This window comes from Canis lupus, chromosome 11, assembly GCF_011100685.1.
Source record: "Canis lupus familiaris isolate Mischka breed German Shepherd chromosome 11, alternate assembly UU_Cfam_GSD_1.0, whole genome shotgun sequence".
Taxonomy (NCBI): domain Eukaryota; kingdom Metazoa; phylum Chordata; class Mammalia; order Carnivora; family Canidae; genus Canis; species Canis lupus.
Window position 1 is genome coordinate 9,170,188 of NC_049232.1, and position 21,970 is coordinate 9,192,157.

The following is a 21,970-nucleotide window of genomic DNA, read 5'->3' on the forward strand; positions in this document are numbered from 1 at the left end:
GCTAAAAGAGAAGCCTAACATTGGATCCAGATAGCATAGGTTTGAACGCTGACCTTGTTGCCAGCTATGTGTAGCCTTTGAACAAACTGCCTGGCCTCTCTGAACCACAGTTCTGTAAAATAGGTACAAAAACCACACATAGGAATGTTATAAGATGGTTAAATGATGTTGATGAGGTCTGCCAGTGTGCCTGGTAATTGAAATAAAAGTCTTGAGTCTTTTACATCTCCTGGGATAACATATATCAATCTTTTGAAGCAGTATCTTTCAATAAAAGATAAGATATAGGCTTAATACCTTTTAGAATAGGGATATGTTAACACTAAATATTCCTGCAAATGGGACCACTTGACTCAGAGCAAATGAGCATTCATCTGAAGCTAGCTAGGACTGCCAGATTAAATACATGATGCTCAGTCACATTTGAATTTCAGATAAACAATGGATTCTTTTTTATTATAAGCATGTCCTAAATATTGTACAGGACATGGTTATATTAAAATAATATCTATTGTATTATTAGAAATTCAAATTTAATTGGGCAGCCTATATATTTAATTGCCAAATCTGGCCAACCTACCACAGCAGATCTTAAAATCTGCCTAAGTCAATTACAGGAGCCTGGCTCTGTCCTCCAGACTCCAAAGTGAAAGTAAGACCTTTGAAGAGTAGCCATCAGTTTGTTTTTCCCACTTTTCTGCAAAAATAAATCAGTTTTCCTTTCTAGATCTAAGGGGGACAAAAATAAACCTTGTGTGAAAGCAGTTGCCCTCTTAGCTCTTGAATACTTCTTTGCTGTGATCAACCCTATTTTTTGGTGAACTTCCTAGGTATTAAAATGATCTGGAGAGTAGAGGGACACATAAAAGTATCTGCTGCAGAAATTACACCTGATTTCAAAGCACAAGAGCAAGGTATTGACAAGGATCCACTACAACTAGGGCTTTGACTTTTCACAATGCATTTATCCTTTATATACTTATTTTCTTCAGAGTATAATGGGCATGGTGTTTACCTCATAGGATTTAGGTTGATATCAAATAAGGGCATTTGTGTGCAATCACACCATAAATATGCATTTTTGTTAAGAGTCAGAAGCTAAAATTAGGATTGAACTCGATAGAGGTATGTGCAAATTTAGGTCTGGTTTTGGCATTTAATAATATTCTAGGAATTTATCTGTTTTATCTACCTTTAAAAATTTAGTCGTGTAGGGGCACCTGGGTGGCTCAGTTGGTTACGCATCTGCCTTTAGCTCAGGTCATGATCCTGGGGTTTGGGGATCGAGCCCTGACTTGGGCTCCCTGCTCAGGGGAGAGTCTGCTTCTCCCTCTGCCCCTCCCTACTCCCACTTGTGTGCCCTCTCTCACTCTCAAATAAATAAATAAAATCTTTAAAAAAATTAGTAGTGTATAGTATCTAACTGTTCACTAACTGCTGGTATTATGATTGTCTGCCTGAAAGAACTGATAGGATCCAGAGAGAAGCTACTAAAACCAACAAGAGTTTAGCAGGGTTGCTAGATATACCATTAACATTCAAAATTAAGAAAACATTTCTCTATGCCAGCAATAGCCAATCAGAAAACTCCAGAAAAGTAATATTCCATTTACAATTGCAATAAAACTATGAAGTATTCAGGAGTTAATGTAACTTAGAATATAGAAGACCTTTATGGAGGAAGTTGCCAAAATGAAATCTTCAAAAAGATAAAATCATGATGTTCATGTAAATGGAAAATGAACTAGTGTCAAAGATTTTAAATTAGTTAATTAATAAGGGAACTGGCCATGTCAGGGTCAGGTCAAAGAGCACTTAAGAAGCCAGGGATTTATAGGCAATTTAGTAGAGAAATATGAAGATAAAATTATTGAATTGATTATAACATAAATGTACCACCGACCTTAAATCTTGGGAGTTGTCTGATCAGACACAAAATTATTTGCATCTACTGGATGAAACTCAAGAAATTAAAATGTAACCTCACTAAGTCTGAGACCTTTCAGTAATAGTATATGGTGAGATAAACCAGATACATTTCATAGCGATCCCTTCCTTTTGTGGCATTTATCCCCAAATGATATTGAAAGCAAGTTCCATGCATCTTTTTGGCCTTATTTCCAAGTTTCACATGAATTTCCTGATGCTCTAAGATTCTAGTGAAAGAGGGCAGCTCGGGTGGCTCAGCTCCCACCTTCGGTTCAGGGCGTGATCCTGGGGACCCGGGCTCCCTGCAAGGAGCCTGCTTCTCCATCTGCCTGTGTCTCTGCCTCTCTCTCTCTCTGTCTCTGTCTCTTATGAATAAATAAATAAAATCTTAAAAAAAATTCTAGTGAAAGATATAAAAAATGATCTAAATAAATGGAGCAAACATTTCATGCCCCTGGATGGGATGAATGTATATTACTAAAATGTAGATTTTCTTCAATTCAGTATATAAATGCAATCCAATTTCAATCCAAAGTACAGTTATATATTTTACAGTAAAATCTGTAGAGGCAAATAAAAGCTCATGGATGCCTGTTACTTAAAGAGAAGTCATAAAGTTGGAGACCTTGCCCTGTCAGGTATTAAGACCTACTACAGGGCCAAAGTGATAAAAAGCAATATGCTATTGGTGTAAGATCAGATAAACACATAAGTGGAAGAAAATAATACACTCAGAAGAGACACATGTATTCAGAAGAGACACAATGTATCCATGGAAATTTAATAAACTTTAAAGAAATTACCACAAATCAATGAAAGTTGTTTAGTTGAAGTTTTTTAGAAAGTTGGCTTACTATATGCAGAAAAATTAAATTGGATCCCTACCTAATCCCAAATAAAGATTGATCACCAGGTAGATTAAAGATCTAAATTGGAAAGGGAAAAACATAGAGCTGATAGAAGGGAATGTATGAGCTAATCCTTGTAACCTAGGAATAGCAAAACAGTTCAAAAAATTCAAAAACAAAGTAAAGCAAAAGGTTGATAACCATAGGTAGATCAAAATTAAAGCTTTCCATTCATGAAGACTACCATGGGCCAGATTACTCCATGACTAACTAGGAGGAGGTGTTGTCAGCATCTAAAACTGGCAAGGGATGAATAATTAGCAGAGATTCTGTAAATTGATGTCAGTTTCTGTAGGAGGGAAGCAAAGAATATAAACAAGGAATTTACAGAAAACTCTCAAAACGAACATGCACCAGAAGCCATGCTAGAGATAATAATCAGATGCAGGTTAAATGAACATTATTAAATTGGAAAAAATCAGAAAGCTGGATAATGCTGAGTGTTGTCAGGGAAGCAAGTGCACAGGAAGCTTCCTGGGGAAGTAGATTGGCACAGTCACTCTGAACAATCTGTCATGATGTATGCAAATTAAATATATGTATATGCTATGACCTTGCTATTCTGCTCCTGAGAATTTATCCACCCCCCCCCCCGCAATTTCAAACATTTATGGCATGACAAATATAAAGATATTTATTGCAGTGTTGTTTACAGTGGTGAAAGTTGGTGGCACTTTGGGTACACAGAACAGACTTGGAGAATACCACTGTGGGTTCTTAGGAAGCATTAGAAAGAACACATTTGATACGTACATAGAAATAAGATCAGATCTTAAAAAAAAGAGCTTCATTCAGAAAAATAGAAACTGAATGAGATCTAAAAGGGTTTTCATAGTTTAACATAAATGCCAACAAAATTACACATCCAATTTTTAAGCATTTAAAAATTAAAAGGAATAAATACAACAGAATGGTTACTTTGGAGATGGGGATAAAATGGAATAAATATTAAAACTAGAGAGCCTCATATGGATCAGTGTGTCTTGAACTGAGGAGTATAATAAATATTTGATGAATAAATAAAAAAATAAGAAAAAACAGTGTACCAGAGGATCCTAAGTGTTCATTGTTCATTGTTATAGAGGAATTATGACTTGCCTACTCCTTGCCTCTTTAAATTTACCACCATGATTGCCTTCTGGGGGATAGCCCACCCGGGAGGCTGCTGTGGGCTGATCTGGGGTTTTCACATGGTCTGAGGTTAGAGACCAGCAAGAGAAATCAGAAAAAAGGAGCACATGCACCACCAAAATGGTGTGATCTCTTTTGTACATGTTGTTAAAATGCTGCAAAAATTTTGAATATTATCTTTGCTAGCAAGAATTCCAATGTTTCTGCATCTCCTCCCCTATCTGTTTAGTATATTATCTTCATGTTTAGTAACAACCCATGCTTCCATGGTTTTACAATATGCAAATCACTTTGATGAAACAATGATTTGTGTTTGCTACGGATCATTTGGAGACCCTATCATGGTACTTTTGCAGCTAAGAAGGCAAAGGCTGAGAAAAACCAAACAACTTGCAAGATGTCAAATATCTGGGAAGTGATGGAAACAGATTTTAATGTCAGGACTTTTGGCTCCAAACTCCACTTTTTAGAATCTAATGCTTTAGGCTGTTTTAATGCAAAGAAATCTTTAGTCCTAACTGAAATTTAAGAAATTGAAGAAAAAATTAATGGAATTCTTACAGAGGGTTCTATTGCTATTTATGCAGAAATTAGCTAAGAATTAATTGGGAAGAGTTAGTAGAGAAGAGAACCAGGGTAAGGCAACTTTCCAGTGAAGTCTAAAAAGCAGTGATAAGTACTGTAATTCCTTGGTCACCCAGTACTGTTTGGAAACCATAATGCATTTTATAATAAATTCTGAATTTCAGATATTTCCCACACATTTCTTCTCCCTTCCCTTATATTCCCTTTCACTATTATTTATATTCCCCAAATGAAGGAGAACATACACTGTTTCTCCTTCTCCGATTGACAGAACATAAAGACTCCTAACTCTGGGAAACGAACTAGGGGTGGAGGAAGGGGAGGAGGGCGGGGGGTGGGGGTGAATGGGTGATGGGCACTGAGGGGGACACTTGACGGGATGAGCACTGGGTGTTATTCTGTATGTTGGTAAATTGAACACCAATAAAAAATTAATTTATTAAAAAAATTCTGAATTTCAAAGAATCTCAATTTGTCCAAATGCATTAGGCTATGAATTGCAGATATTCTGTAGTGTCATTCCAGATGCAGTTTCAAAAAAAAAAAAGGAACATTTATGATATTAAACTTCTCAAATTCAGAAAAAATTTTGTGAAGTATGTCATTCAGTTTTGCAAAATAACAGATATGGGAAAACTGATTAAAATGGAACATAAATGTTGAAGCGAGAGTGACAGTAGTCTACTGCCACGGGGCCTGTGGGCTTTCTCCATGTGTCTTCTATGAAACAAGGCTACTGTCACCTCTCTCCTGAACCACACAATGTCCACTGCCTCCCAGTGCTCATTTGGCACACAATAGTCAGGGTGATGTGATTATTTGAGAGTTCTCCAGCACAAGACTTCCACATTTGCTTTCATAATAAAGAAAGATATATGGCCTCATCTAGTTCTATCTTACTTCCTTTTTTCTTTTAAGATTTTTTAAAAAATTTATTCATGACAGAGAGAGAGAGAGAGAGAGAGAGAGACAGGCAGAGGGAGAAGCAGACTCTGCACAGGGAGCCTGAAGGGGGACTTGATCCTGGGTCTCCAGGATCACACCCTGGGCTGAAGGTGGCGCTAAACCTCTTGGCCACCGGGGCTGCCACTTCCAACACTCTTCTCCCTCATCAACCTTAATCTAGAATCAATACACAGTTCTTCCACCTTCTCAACTTGCCGTGATCCCTTCCACCACAGGCCTTCTGCATATGTGCTTCCCCTGACTGGAATGTTCTGAAATGTTCTTCAGCTCCTTTCATCTGCTTACCTCATTCCTTCCTCAGACTCATGTCAGAAATAATTTCCTCAAGAAGTCTCCTGGATCCCCAGTTCAAGTTGGGTTCCATTGATAACAGCTCTCGGAGAACTGGATCTCTCCTTTGCATCACTTGTAGGATTTATGATTGTATCTTCATTAATGTGATAACTTGCTGATTTTTGTTCTACCTTCCCCCCAAAAAACTATAGATGCTGCACAGTTTGTTGCTTAAGGTGTTTTCTTTTTCCTTATTGTTTCATCAGTTTGTGTCTAGTGCCCACGTGCTTGTCGGAAGCACTGGTTATTTATTTTGACTTTTTGGCATCTCTGTACCTCTTTCTTTTGTTTGAGGGAATTCTTCACTTTCTGAGTCCATGACTCACAGTGGCAGAGCCCAGAAACTTCCTTCCCTAGCCATCATACTTTGTAGCCATGCACAGACAGTGGCATTCAGCTTTTCACAGGCACAGTCTAGAAGACTCCAGAAATTGTCTTCGGTACCTGGAATCACCAGTGCAAGCTATGGCCTTGTGCCTCATGCTAGCTGTGATGCTAGAACCATTTTGCATCCTATTTTGAAAAATTTTCCTGGAAGAGTGGTCATCAAGCCTGCCTCTGTGACTTTTCTGGAAATTCTGAGGCTTATGTCCTTTAATAAAATATCTTTACCTGCTTTAGTGAGCTAGAACAGTTTCTTTGGTTTGCAACTAAGAATCTCAAAATGAATGAATGAATAATGGAATCTTTTTGTTGCCAACACAAATTGGATGTTTTGATGTCTATGCTGTTCTATGAAGTTAGTACAAAAGAGATTTAAATTACAGAAATGATCTGAATGTTGTCTAGAGGCTTATTATGGCCTAGTATATTTCAACTGTAGGGGGCTACAAAATGTTCTTAGATTCATGTAAATATATGCATTGTCTTCCTAACATCTATTTCTTAAAATCTTTGACAAGTAGTTTGGAGTTCTGTGTAAGGAATTTCAAAATAATTCAGCTCTTAATGCCTTCTGTTTGTTGCTTTATTGTACACCGCTAAGCTGAAGGAAAAATATTAGATACTTTTGTGTCAGGATTTATACTACTTCATCTTTTCTTCTACGCTGAAGGAAGATACTTCAAATTAAACAAATAAATTGGAAAAAAGATGTATGTGTGCTGTGATTCTCTGAATCACACCAGCAAAGATTCTGTGAATGTATGTATTCTATACGAAAAGGGTATCTATCATGACTATGTATTCTTCTGGTAATGAACTTTGATATCCTGGGGTGCCTGAGTGGCTCAGTTGGTTAAGCCTCTGCCTTCGGCTCAGGTCATGATCCCGGAGTCCTGGGATTGAGCCTTGCATCAGGCTCCCTGCTCACTGGGGATTCTGCTTCTCCTTCTTCCTCTGCCCCTCCCTCCTTCTCATGAGTTCCCTCTCTCTCGAATAAATAAATAAAATCGTTAAAAAAATAAAAAAAAAAAAGAACTTTGGCATCTTGGATGGAAAGCCTAGGAAAGCAGAAATATAATATTGCCAGTTATTAAATATGTGAGCTGGGGTAGCAGCAGCAGTGGCCTAGGAGCTTAGTTGGCCTGTGCTTGAACCACTTACCCCTGGACCCAGCCAGCACTCACTTACATAGGACAGGCCCTCAAGCTCAAATGTCACTGAGGCACACAAATATGAAATATAGCTGCTAAAAGACATGTAGGAGTGGTAGGGATTGTGCAGGGCATTGTACCGAGTGCTCATGCTAGTAAAAGATAACTTGAGTTTATCTGAGCAAAAAACTATTCAAATCAGGCAGCACCAAGCCAGAAGTGGTCAGGAAAGCTCCGTGGACAGGAGCTTGGTGAGACATTTGCATAGGGAAAAGATCCAAGCAAACTAAGGAAGCTCTTGATTGGCTACAGTGAAAGCCTGGTTGGCTGTTTGTGATTAGTTGTTGTTAGTATCATTTTTTTAAAAGATTTTATTTATTTATTTAAGCATACAGACGCATGAGCAAGAAAGAGAGAGAGAGAGCATGAGTAGGGGAGGGGTAGAGAGAGTGGGAGAGGCAGGCTCCCGGCTGAGAGCCGGATGTAGAACTCGCTTCCAGGACCCTGAGAGCATGACCTGAGCCAAAGGCAGATGCTTAATTGACTGAGCCACCCAGATGTCCCTAGTTCTTATAAGTGTCTTGATTTCATGCTCTTGAGGCATTTGCAGGCTTAGACTTTGATTTGCTTAATTAGGCTGCTATGGCACTAGAGCTATATTGGTCTAATGACCTCCTTGTTTAATTAACAATTCCTGGCTTTTGATCATTTTCTTGCTTTTGTCTCGATGTGAAACTCTTAAGTTATGATGTCAAATCTGTGGAAGAATTGTTTTTTTGCTGTTCATCTCCTTGTTCTTTAAGTAAGTAAGGTACCAGGATGGGTTTTTTGAATGTTTTCCAATGTTGGTAGTATCACCAACGTTTCTGATTGTTTCCTGTTACAAGAACAGATTCTTACTGAACTTCTGCAAATAACTATTATCGCCATCAAATTAAGAAGAGGGCTTCTGAATTCCGGTGGCATCAGGTAGGAAGAAAAAGATAAATGTTTCATCCTTGCTCACAAAGGTGTATTTTCCAAATCGCTGATAGTTTAAGAGAAAAGAGATAAAAGGTTTCCTTAAATCTGGAAAAGCAAAACATTAAAGGTCCCACACAAGTTATAAAAAGTGCAATCATCCTCATCAGTTCATTGAGTCCCATGTAATTAATTCTTACTGATCTTGATTTTTTTGTTATGATTTTGTGAAGCCGTCACTTTCTCTGTTCAAGTTCTGAAGTTCTGACCCTGTTCAGTAGTGTGATCTGAAAGTTAGCACAAAGTTGTACTCATCAGACTCCTTTCCATGAGTCTTCTTGAAGATGAAGCACTTTGGCAAAGGCATCAGAGTAAAATGGTAACTGTCCAGAAGACAAAAGACTTAAAAATGGCCATGGCTAAAAATCTGAGGGGAGAGTTTGTTCTAATGACAATGACAAGGGAATTTGGTTATTTCTTTGACATGCATGGTTTTAAGATAATAACTGGAATTACAGCTACAAACATTATTGTACTAGGACATATCAGATGTTCAGGATTTTTTTTAAAAAAAGATTTTATTTATTCATGAGAGACACAGAGAGAGGCAGAGACACAGGCAGAGGGAGAAGCAGGCTCCCCAAGGGGAGCCCAATTTGGGACTTGATCCCAGGACCTCAGGATCACGACCTGAGCCGAAGGCAGATGCTCAGCCACTGAGCCACCCAGGTATCCCAGATGTTCAGGAATTTTATACAATTTCTGGAACATTTATGTTTAGTAACATATATCCATATATTATAAACTAAAGAAGGTTTAGCATTACTTCTTGTTTGCTGATGTTTCCCCTGTAGTTTAATGTATAAAACAAACCCAAATAGTTTAACATCTCTGTTTTTATAAGAAGAGACCAAAAAAAAAAATCTTTTGAGATGATTCAGGGACCCTCTGCAAACCCCAAAGTTACTTCAAAGTCAAAAAAAGAAAACTTGATTTAGAATTTTATTTTTGAGAAGTGTGTCCCCAAAATATCCACCTAACCCAAGCAATAATTAAAAAACTTAAAAGGCAAATACAGATAGTTACATAGTTGTGAGACTTGAGCTCTTTCAATATCGAGAAGACTGAGTTTTATGAAGTAATCGAAGATCTGATAAAGACAACAAGAAGCCCAAGGAGTTATTCTGATAAAACACAGAATCTCTCTTCTAGACAGATCACTTAAAAGGTAAAGAAGAACCTTTCATAGGTCTTATTAATAGCAGACCAAAAGATCCAGAGAACTTTGTCCTTTAAGCAGATGAAAGGAAATTCTTAGTTTCACATAAGTAAACTATTTATTAAAGCTTATTAAAAAAAAACCCACTATCATGAATTCATTGCGTTTTTAGCTGACTTGGCCACACAGGTGAAATTCTGTCTCTCTCCAGTGCCTTTCTTCCCCATCCTCCCTGCTCAACTTCCTGCATCTCATTTGTTTGCCCTTTACCTCCTCTTTCCATTCTGAAACAACCACTCAGACTTCAGGACGCAATTACTTTCGTCTCCTTTAGCAAAAATGAATCTCTGTTGCTCAGACCTTTTCTTCGCCAAATGTGTCCTCTTTCCCCGACAAAGATTATTCCTCTTATTATTTCTCGTCGTTTCAGTTGCATAGACTAGACAGAATTTTTAACCCTTAGAATTCCTTCATTCCTAGTGAAAACGAAGCAGTTAGGCGGTTGTGAATTTTCTGTTATGCTAGCTGGCAACAGTCAGTAGGACCCCAGTTGGGATGCAATCCCCCTTTCAGCCCAGCTGTATATTTGCAGCCCCCAACCCGACGGTTGGCAAGTCAAGTCCTTAGGATACAAAGTGTGACAAATAAGAAGGCCATGGCTGTCCCAGGAGAGAATGGATCGATGACAAATGGTACCCAAAAGCAAATTCACAAGGCACACTTCAGAGATGTAATTCTTGCCAATGTTTTTGCCTGCCAATCGTATTTGGAAAGAAAGGGACTAAGTAAAATTTTACCTTCCCCTCTTGACCAGGCACCACTCACAGAGACCTGGGAGAGCTGATTTTGGTAAGAATTCTCACTCTTTGCTGACTTCAGCCAGTTTTCCCAGAATTCTGCCTGTAGGCTCTAGAGACAGTGAGGTGTCCCAGCAGGTCCCATCATTATCACTAGAAACTGCAGAGGAGGAAAAATAACTTTCCCTCTACCCCTCATGATGAGCACTTGGCTAAGACCCCCTTGTCTTTAGGGCTTCTTGTACATGGATAAACTTAGGTGGGTTAAATTGTCTCCACTGTGGCCAATTGTAATCCAAGATTATTTTTGGTAAGGTTAACCGTTGTTCAGCCTAATGACAAAGTTTTACTCACCTAAGGCCTCACACTGGACCTGGTATCTGGTTTCTAAGTCAGACCCAGCCTGGTTTCTACATTGGACCCATTCTGACCCTGGACACAGTCCAACTTTTAAGTCAGACCTGGTCTGGAAAAAGGAATACTTGAAAAAGGTCTGAAAGCTCATTGTGCAAAAATTATAGAGCTCAGATCCAAAAGGAGGATAGGTCCTTCCTATCACCTCCAGTACTACTGAGACAGCAGCGAGCTCAAGGGGGCTCAGCAGGTGCCTTCACTTGGACCTTAGCTTTCTCCTTTCCAGTCTTTCTAGGAGACCCCATAGGAAGGTTATTTTAAATACAATTTGTGCCATTCTATGTGCTTCTATTGTGTGGTTCTGCTCCCTACTATCTCCTCCAGGATGCTGTGTAAAACATGTCCTGTGGCTGCTATCTACATAGGCCTGCTGTGCCACCAGCACTCTCCTAGCTGCCCATTGAGTGATCCCAATCACCTTTGACCTCTCAAGCTCCTTGTGGCCTCTTCTCTCTGTAAGTCTGGGACTGTAAGTTCTTTACCATCTTTCCTATGAATCTCATAGGCTCACTCCTGTGGCCAGTAAGAAATACTTATTCTTTGTCTGGTCCTGCTCCTTATTTCTAGCAGTGGTAGTGGAGGAATCTACTATGGGAGTCTTGATTCCTTGGTAATATCTCTTCTTTAGGATCCTTTGAGGTTCTTCTTGCTCCTTTCATTCTGATGCTAGAGATTCACACAAGTCACTAGGCAGCTTTTAAGATGAAGTGTTCAGAGAAAAAGAAAAGATGAATTATGGCTTGCAGAGAACAGTCACTTGAGGGAAGTGTACTGAGCCACTGCAGGCTCAGGGTAAGAAGGAGAAGAAAAAAAAAAAAAAAAGAAGAAGGAGAAGGAGTGGGGCTCCTGGGTGACACAGTGGTTGAGCATCTGCCTTTGGCTCAGGTCACGATCCCAGGGTCCTGGGATGAGGCCTGCATCGGACTCCCCAGAGGGAGCCTGTTTTTCCATCTGCCCGTGTCTCTGCCTCTCTCTCTGTGTCTCTCATGAATAAATAAAATAAATAAAATCTTAAAAAAAAAAAAAAAAGAAAAAGGAGGAGAAGGAATCGTGGCCCTTGTGAACCACAGTGTTCAACTCCAGCAGAGAGGATGTATGCCATCACACAACTGGAATCAACCTCTTGCACCATGATAAAATACTGTCGGTCCTCAATTCAGGCAGATAAAGGGGCTTTGTTTGTCCTAAGGGACCTCCATTTCCAAAGCTGGAAAGATCATAAAACAACTGCTAAATGTTTTTCTAACCTCTGTCCCCTTCAAGGCATGGGACTGGAGTTGTTTTGTTTTGAATCATAATAAAATATGACCACTTCTGGCGTCTCAGACACTGTGTCATTTATGATGCCCCATATTTTCCAAACTCTGGTCCTTGGTCATGTTGAGGCTGACTTATGAGCCATATGGAAGCTAATGCTTTCCTTTGGAAAGCAAAAGCAATACATTGTAAATAGCTATGTTTGACATTTTTTGATGACTTCTTACTTTTGTCTAGGGAAAAATGATACTAATCATAAATGTTTTTTGCCTGTTAAAACATCTTTGTTCTTTGACAAGAAAAAAAATCCAAGGTTTGCCTGGCTTTTAGCGTTTATACTTCTGTTATGATAGCAGAGGTATTGATTGAATGGCTATCATTTCTGAACTTAAATAATCTTTTTGAACCTCATATATATATATATACACATACATATATATATGTATATATTAAGAAGGTGATATGATAGTTTCTTTCTTTTTTTCTTTTTTTTTTTTTTTTTATGTGTCTGCTTGGCTAAACTACATCTCCAGTTATTCAAACACTAATCTGGGCATTGCTGCGAAGGGAATTTGCAGATGTGATTGAAATATTTATTCAGTTGGCTTTACCTATGGGAGATTATCCTGGATAATCTAGGATCTGATTAAAGCAGTTGATTAGGAGCAGGGCTGAGGACTGGTGTGTATGTGTGTGTGTGTATGAGAGAGGGAGAGAAATAGAAATTCTTGTGTGTTAAAATTTTTTTCTAGTTTAAGTGTAATTGACATGTTACATTACATGTTTAAGACATACAACATGATAAATTGACAGAAGTATATATAGCAAATGATTACCACAGCAGTGTTAGTTAACACATCCAGCACATTACATAACTTTTTTTTTTTATGATGAGGCCTTTCAAGATTTACTCTCTTAACAACTTCCATGTATACAATATAGTATTGCTAACTACATATATGTATTTCAGTGTATAGATCTTTTACCCCTTTGGTTAAATTTGGGCAAGGCTCATACTCTGAGGTCAGGGGAGTTACCACTAGTTGGGCACCATGGTTAAGAGGACCTGCTGGCTGCGCTACATGTTCAGGTGGGGCTGCTGGGTGGGCTCTCGAGTCGGTGCTGGCTGTGATCTGCTGTCAGGTGGGGCCACTAGCTGGTTTCTGCATTTCTCCTTTTTTTCAAACAGAACGTGAGTCTGGTTGAAACCTTCTGTGTCCTACCAACCTCAAAATGTGTTGGGGATAGAAGAAGGGGTAAAATTTTTAAGGTCTCTTCCCAATGTACAAATCTAGGATTTCTGAAATTAAAGCTCCAAATAACACCTGACAATTCCTGTGACTATTTTCCTTTGCTCTCAGGAGCTACTACCAAAAGTTCCAGGAGCTACAGATTATCTCATAATTTACTATGTTGATTGCCTCCAGGTTTTAGAGATTTCAAAGATTTTCCAAACGACATCATATGCAATGAAAAAAAAGGAGTATAATTTAATCCTTTCTGTAACACTGAATCACAAAAACTGAGTCTACTAATGTAAAAACTTGATAAACACTATAATTGTCCTGCCAGGATGGGCAGGTCAGCAAGTACATACCTGTGGACTGAATGTTACACGAGGAGAGGCAAGAACGTACCTGGAATAGTCAAGGAACAGAAAGAATCTCAGTGTGTGGAGGCCAGAGTGAGCAAAGTGTAGAGAAGAAGGAAATGGATTCAGAAAGGAAGTTGGGAGGTCTAGATTGCTAAGGCTGTAGGGGCATTTTGAGGACTTCGGTTTTTGCCTTGAGTGAGCAACTAAAGAGATTTAAGTGATATGATTTGAACTATGTTTTAACAGAAGCTCTCTGGATGCCATGTTATTAGAGACTGAAGGGGAGTAAAGACAAGATCAGGAAAACCGATGACTGGTTTAAAGAAGTGAATTTCTAAAGATGACCTTCTGGGACACCTGGGTGGCTCAGATGTTGAGCAACTACCTTTGGCTCAGGTTGTGATCCCGGGGTCCTGGGATCAAGTCTCACATCAGGATACTTGCTTATCCTTCTGCTTATGTCTCTGCCTCTCTCATGAATAAATAAATAATAATAATTTAAAAAGATGCGCCTTCTACTCAGTGAAGGTGTAGGGCAGGGGTTAGCAAATAACAGTCCCCTGGTCCAAATGGGTTCTCAGCCTGTTCTTGTAGGATCTACGAGATAATAATGGTTCTTAAATTTTGAGAAGTTGTTGAAGAAGGAGAAGAAGCTACAGAAACTTTACATGGCCCAAAGAGCCTAAAATATTTAAAACCTGGGAAATGTTTCCAACACCTAATATAAAGCATCTGGCCGGTGGTAGGTCCTCAACAAATCTGGAAGGAGGAATACATGAGTAACTTAGTTGCTGAAAATATTATAAAGTGATATGTGTCAAGGAACATTTGTGTCTTTACCCCTAACCTTGAAGAACAATGTCATTTTCATTGAGCTACTGAAAAACATGGTCTATTTTTTGAAATGGTAAAACCAGAAGGCATTTTCTCACATAAGCAACGTCAGAAACAACTTTCAGGCACAGTGAAATAGCAAAAAATAATAAAAAAACATTTTTATAGAGCTTTAAACTTTACAAAGGATTTTCATGTTCATTATCTCATTTTATCATGAAAACAGGTATTATTTTCCCATTAGAAATTACTACATCCTGGGACGACTTGGTGGCTCAGCAGTTGAGCATTTGGCTTTGGCTCAGGGCATGATCCCGGATTCCCAGGATCAAGTCCCACATTGGGCTCCTTGCATGGAGCCTGCTTCTCCTCTCTCTGCCTGTGTCTCTACCTCTCTTTCTAGGTCTCTCATGAATGAATAACTAATCTTTAAAAAAAAAAAAGAAATTACTACATGCTAAATCCTTAATGATTTCTCCAGAAAAGTTGAAGTCTTGAATGTTACATCTGTGAATTCTGAGGGTTTTTTTCCCCCTATGGGAATGCTGAGTGCTGAAATCAACACGTATTTTCAGTTCAAGATGGCAGACCAGGAAAACATATTTACTTTCTGTTCCTTTTGACAGCATATTTAACAAAGTGTAGAAATTCCAAAATTAAAGCAATCAACGCCAAGAGACTGGGGAAGTCATCCACCACAGAAAGGTTTTGATACATTTCTAGATGGCAAAAAGTGAAATGTAGGAGTGATAAAATGATCAAGAAAAGACCACCTAAGAAGGGGCTGCACAAAGCCAGTTTGCTTCTGCTGAGCCTTGGTTATAATAAAGAGAAGAGAGAAGAGGGGCTGTAAACAAGGGGACAAAAGGTATTTTAAGGAGTAAAAGTTCATTTAATGAGCTCCATGGATCCTTCAGTCTGCCCTCCGTATTAATTCTGTATGAATTACAATGGATTGTTGGTGAGGAAGACAAGGGAACAGGGGATGCGTGGTCAAATACAGGTTGTTAGCTATGGTTCACTGTCACTACTATAAATTCCATCAAGGCTGCCCGCCCATGGCTTCCTTTGCTGTAATCAGAGATTGTGCTTTATAAACTGTCAGACGAGAGGTAATCTTCCTGGCAACTATAAACTGCTGTTATTATTAAAATATTTTTATTAATGACTAAATTAATCATTTAAAAAAAATATTTTGCCTTGACAAATTCTGTCTCAACATGTTTGCTTCTGCCAAGCCAAATTATCTCAGAATTACCACTTGTCACCTACTATTATTTTGACTTACAAGGACAAATAAGAGAATGGTCTTTATTTCAACAAAGCACCTTGTCCCTCCTCTCTCATTTGACCAGAAAAATGAAGAGGTAGATTTTTCTGGGATATCCTTGTCCAAATTTCCTTTTATTGTCCTGAAGTACTAATAACTCTTATATGTTTAAATTTCCCTCCTTGAGAAAAAAAAAGATGTAAATAATATGACTGTAATTTATTGTTTTCACATACTTCTGACATGATCACCTTTTTCAGAGTTCCTATAAGAAATCTTGGCCCAAAATTTGTACAAGCTTGCTATTTTTGTTCAAACAAACAAAATCAAGAAATTGTTCCTTATTGAACTCTTCCCAAATGATATCAAAGAATTATGGCTAAATGTCATAGCTGTAAATCATTTCTGCTTCTAGAGAGATTAGAAAGGGCTCATACCATTTCTCCTTTTTTTCAAACAGAACGTGAGTCTGGTTGAAACCTTCTGTGTCCTACCAACCTCAAAATGTGTTGGGGATGGAAGTCAAATTCGCTCTAACATGCATAAAAGGAATCTCTTCAACAGAACGCTAAAACTAACTTTGTACATATGAATTATGTCCAGTGCTATTTTAAATATAAAAAATAAATATATGACATTTTAAAATGTACATATGTTTCTTACTTTGTACATATGAATTATGTCCAGTGCTATTTTAAATATAAAAAATAAATATATGACATTTTAAAATGTACATATATGTTTCTTTCTGGTTGGTAGGATTCTTGGTTCTTAAACTTCTGCATGTCATATTCCTAAAACACAACATCAGCCCCGTGAGAGAGAAAACACTTCAATGATGTAAACCAAAGAAACAAGATTCAAACTAGGCAAAGCTATGTGTTTGGCCAGGGTTTTTAAAATCTTCCTCATCGTGCTGAAGCTTCCAGCTCCTAGGCAATAATACAAGTTTCCCTTGTCAGATGCCCGAGAGTATGTCTCCTCTCTTGGGCATAAGAATTTCTCGAATTACATATGGGTGCCAACAATGTGAGGTGAAGGGTGAACCTGGTTGGCATACTCATAATGACCGATAAGGATCTTACTTTAATCCATTCATTACATTGCTCCACTATTAACTTACAATAAATTCTGTATTTGCTTTCTAGACATGAATGAGATGCCTTACTAGACATAGTCCTAGAGGCCAGAGAAACCAGCTTCTAATCCATATGCAACAATCCACTGGTGCACTCTTTTCAGGTAGATTACAATTTATCTACAATATAATCTTTATAGATTTACATAAAATCTTTACATAGAATCTTACACATTTGGATCCTGCAAAGTAGACCAAAGACCACATCGGAGCTGCAAGGCTGAATTACGAATATGGGACGACTGCTGGTCCATGACCTCTGTCTTCTAAGATCAGAACAATTTATGTTCTGAAAATTGTTCTGATCTTAGATCAATTTATGTTCTAATTGTTCAATTTTTGAACAATTAATTGTTCAATTGATCTCTGATCAATTTATGTTCAATTTATGAATCGAACAAAAGAAAACCTAATATTGGGCAGTGCTTGAATAAGTACAGCACCGTGCTAAGTACCCTAAGAACTATGAAAAATAAAAATTAATTTTAAGAAAATGGTAACACACACTCCTGAGTAAGAGCTCTGGGAGCAGTCAGGCTGGGTTCGACCCTGCTATGCCACTACCATCTCCATGACCCAAGGAGCGGTGTACATTGTAAATGTTGTTTTGGCAAATTCCCATAAAGAAAAGAACATGCCAGACAGTGAGGGGGTCACAGGAGGCAGCATCCAGTCAGCTCAGGTTCCAGTGTCTGCTCAGAAACCTCAACGGCTGGACGAATGACACTGGTGGCCGGACTGCAGGCCTCGCAGGGCAGCAGGGCAACAGACCTCTCAGGGCAGCAGGGCTGCAGCCTCGCAGGGCAGCAGGGCTGTAGACTTTGCAGGGCATCAGTTCCGCAGGCATCCAAGGGCTGTAGGGCTCGCAGGGCACCAGGGTAGAAGGCCTAGCAGGGCATCAGAGCTGCAGGCCTCGCAGTGCAGCAGGGCAGCAGGCCTCACATGGCAGCAGGGCAGCAGGGCTACAGGCCACGCAGAGCAGCAGGGCAGCAGGCATCTCAGGGCAGCAGGGCAGCAGGCCTCACATGGCAGCAGGGTAGCAGGGCTGCAGGTTTTGCAGGACAGGACAGCAGCAGGGCAGCAGGGCTGCAAGCCTCTCAGGGCATCAGGGCTGCAGGCCTCACAGGGCAGCAGGGCAGAATACTCACATGGCAGCAGAGCAGCAGGGCAGCAGGCATCTCTGGGCAGCAGGGCAGCAGCCCTGGCAGGGCAGCAGGGCAGAGGCCTCACATGGCAGCAGGGCAGCAAGGCTGCAGGCCTCGAAGGGCAGCAGTGCAGCAGGGTTGCAAGCTTCACAGGGCAGCACGGCAGCAGAGCTGTAGGCCTCTCAGGTCAGCAGGGCAGCAGGCCTAGCAGGGCAGCAGGGCAGCAGGCCTCAGATGGCAGAAGGGCAGCAGGGCTGCAGGCCAACGAGGGCAGCAGGGTAGCCGGCGTCTCAGGTCAGCAGGGCAGCAGGCCTCATAGGGTAGCCAGGCAGCAGGCCTCTCAAGGCAGCAGGGCTGCAGGGCAGCAGGCCTCCCAGGGCTGCAGGGCTTACAGGGCAGCATGGCAGTAGGCCTCTTAGGGCAGCAGGGCTTCAGGTCTCACAGCGCAGCAGGGCAGTAGGCCTCACATGGCAGCAGGGCAACAGGGCTGCAGGCCTCGAAGGGCAGAAGGGCAGAGGCCTCACATGTAAGCAAGGCAGTAGGGCTGCTGGCCTCGCAGGGCAGCAAGGCAGCAAGTGTCTCAAGGCAGCAGGGCAGCAGGCATCACATGGCAGCAGAGCAGCAGGGCTGCAGGCCTCGAAGGGCAGAAGGGCAGAGGCATCACATGGCAGCACAGCAGCAGGGCTGTAGGCCTCGAAGGGCAGAAGGGCAGAGGCATCACATGGCAGCAGGGCAGTAGGGCTGCTGGCCTCGCAGGGCAACAGGGCAGCAGGGCAGTAGGGCTGCTGGCCTTGCAGGGCAACAGGGCAGCAGGGCAGCAAGGGTGCAGTCCTCGCAGGGCACCAGGGCCTCAGGCGTCTCTGGTCAGCTGGGCAGCAAGCCTCGCAGGGCAGCAGGGCAACAGGCCTCACATGGCAGCAGGGCAGCAGGGCTGCAGGCCTCGAAGGGCAACAGGGCAGCAGGAGTCTCAGGGCAGCAGCGCTGTAGGCCTCACAGAGCAACAGGGCAACAAGCCTCCCAGGGCAGCAGTGCTGCAGGCCTCACAGGGCAGCCTGGCTGTGGCCTCTCAGGGCAACAGGGCAGCAGGTCTCACAGGGCAGCAGGGCAGCAGGCCTCACATGGCAGCAGGTCAGCAGGGTTGCAGGCCTCGAAGGGCAACAGGGCAGCAGGAGTTTCAGGGCAGCAGCACTGTAGGCCTTACAGAGCAACAGGGCAACAAGCCTCCCAGGGCAGCAGTGCTGTAGGCCTCGCAGGGCAGCCTGGCTGTGGCATCTCAGGGCAACAGGGCAGCAGGTCTCACATGGCAGCAGGTGAGCAGGGCTGCAGGTTTCGCAGGACAGGACGGCAGCAGGGCAGCAGGGCTGCAGGCCTCCCCGGGCAGCAGGGCTATAGGCCTCGCAGGGCATCAGGGCAGAAGTCCTCACATGGCCGCAGGGCAGCAGGGTTATTGGCCTCTCAGGGCAGCAGGGCTGCAGGCCTCGCAGGGAAGCAGGGAAGCAGGCCTCACATGGCAGAAGGGCAGCAGGGCTGCAGGCTGCAGACTCTTCAGGGCTGCAGGCTTCGAAGGGCACCAGAGCAGAGGCCTCACATGGCAGCAGGTCAGCAGGTCTCCCAGGGGAGCAGGGGAGCAGGGCAGCAGGGCTGCAGTCCTCGTATGGCAGCAGTGCAGCAGGCATCTCAGGGCAGCAGGGCTCCAGGCATCGAAGGGCAGCAGAGCAGCAGGTGTCTCAGGGCAGCAGGGTTGCAGGCCTCCCACGGCAGCAGGGCAGCAGGAGTCTCAGGGCAGCAGGGTTGCAGGCCTTGCATGGCAGCAGGGTCCGAGGCCTCACATGGCAGAAAGGCAGCTCAGCAGACCTCCCAGGGCTGCAGGGCTCGCAGTGCAGCAGGGCAGCAGGGCTGCAGGCTTTGCAGGGCTGCAGGAGTCACAGGGCAGCAGGGCTGCAGGCCTCACAGGGCAGCAGGGCTGTAGGCATCGCAGGACAGCAGGGCTGCAGACTTTGCAGGGCAGCAGGCAAGCAGGTCTCTCAGGGCAGCAGGGCAGCAGGCCTCGCAAGGCAGCAGGGCAGCAGGGCAACAGGGCTACAGGCCTTGCAGGGCAGCAGGGCAGCAGGGCTGCTGGCTTTGCAGGGCAGCAGGGTAGCAAGCCTCTCAGGGCAGAAGGGCTGCAGGCCTCTTGTCGCAGCAGGGCAGCAGGCCTCGCAGAGCAGCAGGCGTTGCAGGGCAGCAGGGCTGCAGGGCTCGCAGGGCAGCAGGGCAGGAAGCCTCACATGGCAGAAAGGCAGCATGGCTAAGGGCTTACAGAGCAACAGGGTAGCAGGCGTCTCAGGGCAGCAGGGTAGCAGGCCTCACATGGCATCAATGCAGTAGGGCTGCAGGCCTCGCAGGGTAGCAGGGCAGCAGGTGTCTCACGGCAGCAGGGCAGCAGGCCTCACAGGGCAGCAGGGCAGAGGCCTCACATGGCAGCAGGGCAGCATGGCTACAGGCCTCGCAGGGCAGCAGGGCAGCAGGTGACTCAGGGCAGCAGAGCTGCAGGCCTTGCAGGGCAGCAGGGCTGCAAGCCTCGCAGGGCAGCAGTGCAGCAGGCCTCTCAGGGCAGCTGGGCTGCAGGCATCGCAGGGCAGCAGGGCAGCAGGCCTCTCAGGGCAGCAGGCCAGGATGCCCCCTGGGCTGCAAGGCTCGCAGGGCAGTAGGGCAGAGGCCTCACATGGCAGCAGGGCTGCAGGCCTCTCAGGGCAGCGGGCTGCAGGCCTCGCCAGGCAACAGGGCATCAGGCATCTCAGGGCAGCATGGTTGCAGGGCTCGCAGGGCAGCAGGGCAGAGGCCTTGCACGGCAGCAGGGCAGCAGGCCTCAGATGGCAGCAGGATAGCTGGGCAGCAGCCTCCCAGGATTGCAGAGCTCGCAGTACAGTAGGGCAGCAGGGCTACAGGCTTTACAGGGCTGCAGGTTTTGCAGGGAAGCAGGGCAGCAGGCATCACATGGCATAAGGGCAGCAGGGCTGCAGGTCTCCCAGGGCAGCAGGGCAGCAGGCCTCACTTGGCAGCAGGGCAGCAGGCCTCACATAGCAGCAGGTCAGCAGGGTTGAGAACTCGCAGGGCAGCAGTGTAGCAGGCCTCACATGACAGCAGTGCAGGAGGGCTGCAAGCCTCACAGGGCAGCATTGCAGCAGGCCTCTCAGGGCAGCTGGGCTGCAGGCATCGCAGGACAGCAGGGCAGCAGGCCTTGCAGGGCAGCAGGCCAGGATGCCCCCTGGGCTGCAAGGCTCGCAGGGCAGTAGGGCAGAGGCCTCACATGGCAGCAGGGCTGCAGGTCTTGCAGGGCAGCAGGGCAGCAGGCGTCTCAGGGCAGCAGGGTTGCAGGCCTTGCATGGCAGCAGGGCAGAGGCCTCACATGGCAGAGGGGAGCAGGGCTGCAGGCCTCCCAGGCAGCAGAGCAGCAGTCCCCTCAGGGCAGCAGGGCAGCAGGCCTCGCAAGGCATCAGGGCAGCAGGCCTCTCAGGACAGCAGGGCTGTAGGCCTCGCAGGGAAGCAGAGTAGGTGTCTCAGGGCAGCAGGGTTGATGGTGTCCCAGGGTAGCAGAAGGCAGGCCTCTCAGGGCAGTAGGGTAGCAGGAGTCTCAGGTCAGTAATGCATCAGGCCTCGCAAGGCATCAGGGCAGCAGGGTTGCAGGCCTGCAGGGCAGCAGGGTGGCCTGCCTCACATGGAAGTAGGGCAGCAGGTCTCTCAGAGCAGCAGGGCTGCAGGGCTCGCAGGGCAGCAGGACCGGGCTCTCAGGGCAGCAGGGCTGCAGGCCTCTCAGGGCAGAAGGGCTGCGGGTCTCTCAGTGCAGCAGTCCTGCAAGCCTTGCAAGGCAACAGGGCAGGGGCCTCACAGGGCAACAGGGGAGCATGGCTGCAGGCCTCGCAGGGCACCAGGGCCTCAGGCGTCTCCGGTCAATCGGGCAGCAGGCCTCGCAGGG

The 21,970-nt window shown here is 44.0% G+C and overlaps 1 protein-coding gene across 1 annotated transcript; it reads right to left on the minus strand.

Annotated features, from left to right (window-relative positions):
* Positions 1–18,446: 18,446 nt before the first annotated feature.
* Positions 18,447–19,421, minus strand: LOC106559456 (keratin-associated protein 10-1-like). Its single transcript, XM_038551650.1, has 2 exons — positions 19,060–19,421; positions 18,447–18,954 (listed from the first exon to the last, which is right to left on the minus strand). Exons 1-2 carry the CDS (start codon positions 19,419–19,421, stop codon positions 18,447–18,449), a joined length of 870 nt encoding a protein of 289 aa, XP_038407578.1.
* Positions 19,422–21,970: the final 2,549 nt, after the last annotated feature.

What these genes read in the sequence shown, in the direction of transcription:
- LOC106559456 (XM_038551650.1), bottom strand. Translation starts at nt 19,421, where the DNA reads ATGCCCTGCGAGGCCTATAGCCCTGCTGCCCGGGGAGGCCTGCAGCCC. An exon ending in GGCCACAGCCAGGCTGCCCT is followed by an intron (nt 18,955 to 19,059) that starts GTGAGGCCTGCA and finishes TTGCCCTTCGAG; the next exon opens with GCCTGCAGCCCTGCTGCCCT.